Genomic DNA, 7,974 nt, shown 5'->3' with positions numbered 1-7,974 from the left:
CCATGGTGCAGGCAACTGGAACAAGGCCCTCCGCCTCTTCACTACCAGTGACACTTCCCTCCAGCCTTTGTCCAAAGCCCTGTACCAGGAGGCTGAAGCAGACCCCAAGTTGGTATTTCTGCCCTCCTCTGACCAACACAAAAAGACCCTGAAGGGGGAGACTCTCTGCAACAACACAAATATTCATTGCACATATCCAGCCCAGGGATGTAGTTTGAGGACCCCTGATTTAGTGCAATATAAAAAATGTAAATAATTTTTCTGTGGACTACCAAAATTTTCTTGCAGACCACCAGTGGTCCACAGACCATCAGTTGGTGACTCACTCATTAAGAAGTTACTTAATTATAGTTTTCTTCTATTCACTTCTGTTCTATCCACTGGAGCTTTCTTTGGAATAACTTAAAGTTTGTTGATTAATTCAATGGCAACATTTCAAACAACTTTCATTTTAATATTTTATTTATTGAAGCATTTAGATACATTTCCATGGCTTGTCAGTTAACCTCTTGGGAAAAAATATTAGATACATTAAGCTCTACAATTCCCAATGAAAGAAAAAAACAAAACAAAACGGAAAAGTTGTTGTAGGGAAACAAGGCTAAGCACACTGTGTTCCATTGCTGATAAAAGTTCCACGACTATCAAAATTCCCAGGGAATCAAAACTGAAATGATATCAATCAGGTTGCTTCTGGAATCATGGACTTTAACATCTCTTGCATATAGACACAATATCATGGAGTGCAATTCCTAGAACATGATGCCAGAGCAACCTTTGTGATCTGTCTCGATCCACATTAGAAAAACCATTTATTTATCTTTAAAACCTACAGGGATGCAAAAAGACTAGCAGATGACCTTAATGAAGTTTCCTTGGCATGAATGTTGCAACCTGCTGGCCATAACACAGGGGGGTATGTCCTGTGTGCTTCCTTGTTCTCATTCAGACCTAAACAATGGCTTGCAAATTCTTTGTATTTGGATTGGTAGACCTTCCATATCCATGAGAACCATGACTGGAAGAATATTTCATAGACATAAGGAGGAATGCTAGACAGTGGAAACCAACAACTGGGTTGAAGGTAGAAATCCAATGATTCCCTTTGGAAATTAAACACAAACGTAGTTTTTGACCTGTGATTGAAGAAAAGCTCACTCCTCCAAACACACACAGCTGCAAAGTTTCCCTGCCACAAATACTTAAATTTCTGAAAATTTATTATAGAACTTAAGTCTCATCAACATACAAAAGCTATTAAGCACAGTCCAGAATGCATTTAGTATTCCACCAAAATAAAATGAAATCCATCTATTTAATTATGCTGCTTATAGCATCCCATTGACAATTAGATAAAAAAAATTCCATAAAGTTTAATAGAAATCTTTTCAACAGTGACATTTTCCAACTCCATTGGATTATTAATTCATGTTATCCCCACTGACCTTGTTGGTTGGGGATGAGAAGAACTTTGATTTTAGTACTTCTAGAGACATTAAGTTGAAAATAGCTAAATTACAAACACTGTAACTAGGGGAAGTGATAGTCTGGCTGATCCTTACAGTATGTAGGAAGGCAAGCTGTTGTGGTCTCCACTCTCACAAATCACCAGCACGACCAATGATCAGAAGTAGAATAGCTGCATATCAACTACATATACATAAAGTTACCTAAAGTAAACACAAAAGAAATAAAGGAGAATCATAATCAGATTCTCCTGTATTTTGAGAATTATTTTACCAGTCATTAATGGTAGTCAATAACTATTAATAATGCTCTAGGATAAACAGCACCTCAAAAATATGATATGTACCTGAATGACTGCCTCTTTTGTAGGAAATGAAGGTCAAATTGGCCTAAGCCAGGGGTGTCAAACTTGCAGCCCATAGGCCGGATGCATCACGTGCTGGTCGTGCCCCTGCCTGGTTTAGCGAAGGGGGAAAAAGTCCCAATACATCACGTGATGCCGCCGTGATGCCACGACTTTGACACACCTGGCCTAAGTTACTTCTAGTTAACTGATTTAGCATTCAGATTTTTCTACCTAAGGACTGACTTCTGCAGGAAGTTCTTTCAGATACTCACTACTCATAGGCTCTCTCTTCCAATTTACAGGAATATACTTAAGTTAGCTTTTTGTAGATGATCCTGCCACATTAACACTCATGTTAGTTAGTTACTGCTCTGAGTGTCAAATACAGATTTAAGAGACATTGAGATGCAGTTCTGTTAACATGTATGAGATGCCTACATTACTGAACGGAACACTTTCTTAAAGAAAGACACACTTCATAAATACCCATGGAGTTCTGTTGTATATACTGTGCACATTGAAAGGTACAACAGCTTTGTATCTGCAAGGTGTCTTCAGCACTGAGTTTTTGGAGATGCTTGTATTAGGTGAACAGTATAGGACAAATGGGACAAATCTCTAATTCCCATAAAAGGTTAAGTTCTAATTTGTTTTCAAACACACAAAAATGTTTAATACATGTTGTGTCTAAAACCAAACAGATATTTTCCAGTTGTCTGTCTTAATTCCTTTTATTGCGTTAAGATTTCTATAAATTGTCATTGCTAATTGACCACATCTAATGTTATTTAACAACAAATGTTTTTGTTTGCTAACAAAGTATCCAATATTTATAGTAGTGGTATTAGTTGAAACAGCAAATCTAGCCAATATAAACTTCGTTGCTAACCCTAGCAGAATTAATTGGCTAGCTTTTAGAATTTCAATGTATTCTTACCAAGAAAATCAATATCGCTTTGCATGCACTCACTTGCTATGCACATAGCCCATTATTTTTTTAAAAAAAAAAAACTTTCTTACAGTTAAAGCCAAAAAAGCCCTATCACAAATATTAGGAAGAATAAGTTTTACTGCCCATTTCAAAATCTATGATGGGATGCAGCAATTGAGAATTTAATATTAATAATCTCTATATACATGTTAAATTCTTTTCTCCATACAGATGTAATACAAACCCAACTCCTCTTATTGTTGACCATTCACTAGCTGGGGTGGCAATAACAAAATCCAATCTCATAAAGAACGCTTTAAGCACTATCAAGCAGTCTTTTTTAGGGGCTACACAAAGCCACGCTGTTATTCATATGTTTAAAGGTCATCTATGTGAATCAATCATATTGCCACAACTGTTCAACACTGGGGGAGGGAGAAGTTATCAAGAATATTTAAGCTGATTTTATGTCATTTCTTCTTCCTAGTCTATGAAGGCAATGTTGTGTAAGCAGTGCCTCCAGAGATCAAGTACTAATGTGCTGAGATTTATTAGCCTTTACTCCCTCCATGTGGTTGTTGGCAAAAAGACCACTCCACATATATTTCTAAATGCACTAAAGTGAAATATTTTCATCTGTTTGTTGCCCCCCCATGAGAAAAAAGATGGGGCAGAATGAAATAATCAAAACATTGAGTACATGTATAATCCAGAAAGTTCATTAAATATATATTTTGCTTTAATTCTACTTCTAGATAGCATTTTAAAAGAAAAACCATCCATTATAACCTTTATTTTTTCCAGTGATCCTTCACAAGTGACTCTGTTTTCAGGTTCTTTAAGCTGTCGAACTATTTCTTATATCATCTATTTTTCAAACCATAACCATGTTTCTTGGAGGGAATGTGTGTATAACACATAGGGGAAGGAAAACCCTTCTTTTGCAGATATTGGTGGTTTTGTTTTCGCACTATATCATTATACATATATTTCTAAAACTACTCATTTGTGGGCAATGGTATTGTGATATTTAGTTTAGAAATATATTCCTTTGGTTACTCCTCCCCACCCAAAAAGCAGCAAAACCCAGCAACACAATGATAATTCTATGTATATATTTCTCAACCTCATGGAGTAGTTGTTTTTGTAATATGCCAAAGTTGAAATAATTTAACATAATGGGGCCTAGTTTTCAGTACATTTGGTTACATTTAAAGTCTTTCCTGAAAGACCTAGAACATTCCATCCCTCTATTCTTTTCATACTGAGTTATCATTTCCCATCTCATTTCCTGTAATTACTTGATTGAAAATAACCTTTAGTGTTCTAAATCCTAAGGATGCAACTTCTTTGGCTTAAAACCTCCCCACCAATGAGTCCATTCCAAGTCAGAACACACAAAAACATCAGCACTGAAATGACACCCAGTTTAAGAGAGCTTGTTTTTACTGCAAGAGGTACACCACAGGCTGGCTGTCTCCAGGATAAAGGGTTTGCCAGCCAGCGAGCTCTCACATTCCAGGCAGGTGAAATGCTGTTTGTGCCAGGTAAGGCCTTCATTTTGCAGGTAGTCATCAGAAAATATTATCTGTGAAAGTAAACAAGTCCATTTGTCATTCCTTTCCTGAATGTCTTTATTATGAAAACATCACAGAGAGAAACACAAACACAATGCTGTTGACAAGCCAACAGTATAAAGAGTACATCCATGCTACTTAGCTTTGCACAGAAAATAAATATTTACACATTCCTATAAAGAACAGCGTTCTGGTCCAACCAAGCTGCAGAACAAGTTTAAATTTAATTCTAAGCATTAAGGAAGCATTCATTTAAAACAAATGCTTCAAAAATACCTTTGCTAAGGAGACTTTTTGAATTCACTGAAATATATTGTGTTCTTTATACAATATGTACCTGAAGCAGGAATTCCTTAAGTAATTTATGTTATGTTGTGCTGTGCTGTTCAGACAGTATATAGTTAATTGGGAATTGGGAGCTGTTCCCTTAAGGGAATGCCTCATGGGAAATGTAGTTCATGTCATGTGGTCACATCCGTAATCCTGATTGGTCACTGAATTGACCCTTGGTTGGGTTTAGGGAGTTTCCTTTATTCTTGCTTGGACCCCAGCATTGTGCTGGTGTCTTTCCTTTTGCTCCATCGTTATGGGATGAAGATAACTATATTTTCACACTATGAAGATGACTATGCAAAGATTGGACATTAGATGAATTTCAACATAACTGTGAGTTATACCTTGAGGATGCCTATTACAATCCAATAAAGAAACTTTGTATGGAAGCCTTTATAGAGTTTATCTAACTGTCTTTATATTCAGCTAGCAAGTTAAAGACAGAACACTAGCCTCTATGTATTTTATGCCTTCTCTAAATTCTATTTCCTTCTCTTAACAATAGTCCACGCTCACTACACAGAGTTCCCTTTTTGAAATAGCAGCTACTGTATCATAATTCAGGAAGCTCAGAATGTTGTATATTGTTCTTCCTATAGAAACCTAGGAAGGAGTTGAAGCTGTTAGTGAGCTTTATAGCATAGTAAGAACATAGCCAAATCTCTCTGATCATGGTTAACACTAAACATTATTCAATCCTAACTATCACAGTGCAATGGTTAACATGTACAAAAATTGGCTAGTCTCATGCATATATGCTACATAGGTGTCAAAAAAGGATATTATGTCCAAACAAAAAAGAACCATCTTATCAGCTGCTGTGAGAAAAAACAACAATAAACAAACATAGCCAAGGACTACTTATTATACTGAGCAGATATTTATTTGATTTCCAAGATCCTTTCAACTCTATAATGGGTCAACTGGCAGAGAGAGGAAATGGGATGCAGAAAGGATATTTTTAAAATTTGAATTAATTGTATTTATCTTTTTGTAACTAGTTTTTTTTTTAAATATTCCCCACAATCTAGCCTGTGGAATTTAGCATTTATTGAGTAACATGAAAGATTTGTTTATTTTTGCTTATTTCCCATATCCCACTTTACTTCATATAATTCTGGCTTTGAAAATATGCACCATGATTGTGAGCTGTGGCAAAAATTAAGCTTGGATTCCGGATGGCTATTCCTTTATAGAAAAGCAAGAATCCTCAGAGATTTCCATAGAATGAGAAACCAAGCCCTATTTGCAAGTCTAGATTTTGATAAATTGTTTAAAAAAGAAACACAGAGATGGAAGAACTATAAACTCAGCTGGGACGGTTTTCTGAAGGATGTGTTTATATGCTGAATAACATTTATGATGACAGATCTGAGAGGTTCAAGAATGCTTATTGGAAATATATTGCTGTAAAACATTCAACTGTATATCTACTTAATATCAGGCTCAAGGGACCAATTTGGAAGGAATAAAATATTTATCCCGGGAATGGTTTTAGTAAGATCAATACAAACTAAATAGCCTATGTGCACATATTAAGGGAACAGGGAAAGAGAAGTAAGCTAATTCTATCACAAGCTTAGAGCAGTTCTTTTAGAAATAGGATAAGACAGGGAATAGAAGTCAAATGGCATGGAATGGCAGAAATAAGCTTATTTCTGAATGGCAACAGATTATAAAGTTTCTCCACCTTCCTTTCTTGTAAAAATGAAGTCTGTTTTAGACTTTTTAAGCATAAATTCAAGCAAAATATATGTATTTCACATCATGGTATAAAATAAATATGCAGTGGAAAATTCACTTGTAATTTAAAAAAATCCAGAATAAATGAATAAAAGATCATCCCACTGATTACCCTATATAAAAGCACTCTGCACACTTTTTATACCTTTTTGGCAAGTCAACATAGGTTCTGCTTAAAAGGGAAAAAGAGAGGAAAGATATTGAATAAATGTCTAACTCCTTTCATCTGTTTAGACCATCTCACAATTGCATCCAACACAGACTAGAAAAGAATACCCATTTTCAGAGTAATCATACCTCATCACAAGCTGCGCAGCGTGGCCTTATGCTGTCACAGTAATGCCGTCCACACCAGATGGCTCCATTGTTCCAGAAGTAGATCAAGTCAACAAGTGGTTCAGAGCACTTAGAACACCTAAAGCATGCTGGATGCCACTGGTGATTGTAGCCGGCTCGATCTGCATACACTACCGGAAGCTCAGCAGGTAACACCTGCTTACAGAAGTCACAACACTAGGAAGGAAATCAAAGTTACATAATAATGAATTTCTCTCAATCAGCTTACAGCCAAACATATGACCTTTTGCTCTTCTCCAGGGATTTCCCATTGATATATGTATGTGTAGCATATTATAAGGTTGCCCAACAAAAAAAAAAAAGCTACCATATATCATTAAAAAAGTAGCCTGATATAGAAAATGGTGAAGCAAACAGAATAATTTAAAACAAAAAGAACTCTGCTGAATTAGGCCTCTGCTGAATTAATATATTCAGGAAATGTTCTAGTTAACTTTTAGAGTTGAATATATTTAAGGCATCCAAAATGGAACATCCACAAGCAAGCCTCAATATATGAATGTGTTGAATATGTCAGTTTAATGTATAAACCTGTCATCGGTTGCTAGGCACTCAGTGGTATTAAAAGGTGATCAGCAGCAGTGCAGACATTGTACTTGAAAATTTTCAATATTGATATAATCCCCAGCATCCTCAACAGGCATAGCTAATGGCAGAGGCTGCTTGAAGTGATAATTCAGCAGCATGTGAAGGGCTAGAGATTTTTCCTGTTATACACAGTATATTTTGAGAGATTCCCACAGTAGATGACAGCATGTTGGCCTGCCCCATGCTTAGAAGTCAATGGTGTCATATATTTTTTTGCCTTTTACACCCAAGTGAAACAAAAGTATCCATCCAGTGAGACGGACTTCTCCCTTTAGTCATTTTTGTGGAAACATTCTGTGATGCATTGCAAAAACATATGCTTCTGATGTTCAGAAATGAATCTCCTAAGTAAAAACAAAATAGTCGTGAAATTGTCTCTGTTAATATTAGATTTAGCAATAAAGAAATCTAAATGGATCGCTACTTTAGAGCAGCATAATGAATGGTATTAAAACATATAGTAACTATAGAAAAAGCCTGAGAAAAACCTAGCAGTTGGCAAGAGGTTCACATTTCTTCCAATACCAGAAGTAACAATAATTTTATTCTATTGGCTTCCTATACGTTGATTTAGGATTTTTGTAAACCATACATGCCAGATACTAACTGAAGTGAGCCACATGCCAATTTCT

General features: G+C 35.9%; 1 protein-coding gene across 1 annotated transcript in view; it reads right to left on the bottom strand.

Moving 5' to 3' along the window:
* Positions 1-442: 442 nt before the first annotated feature.
* Positions 443-7,974, bottom strand: part of LMCD1 (LIM and cysteine rich domains 1) — a 68,367-nt gene continuing 60,835 nt past the window's right edge. Inside the window, exons 5-6 of the mRNA XM_026722647.2 lie at positions 6,695-6,910; positions 443-4,332 (exon numbers count right to left, since the gene is read on the bottom strand). Coding sequence (XP_026578432.2) covers positions 4,174-4,332; positions 6,695-6,910 — 375 coding nt within the window. The 3' untranslated portion in view covers positions 443-4,173. The remainder of the gene's footprint in view (positions 4,333-6,694; positions 6,911-7,974) is intronic.

This window comes from Pseudonaja textilis, chromosome 2, assembly GCF_049901715.1.
Source record: "Pseudonaja textilis isolate UNSWEBS1 chromosome 2, rPseTex1.2, whole genome shotgun sequence".
NCBI classification, from domain to species: domain Eukaryota; kingdom Metazoa; phylum Chordata; class Lepidosauria; order Squamata; family Elapidae; genus Pseudonaja; species Pseudonaja textilis.
Note: the sequence above shows the minus strand (reverse complement) of the source record. Positions and strands in the feature narration are given on the sequence as shown.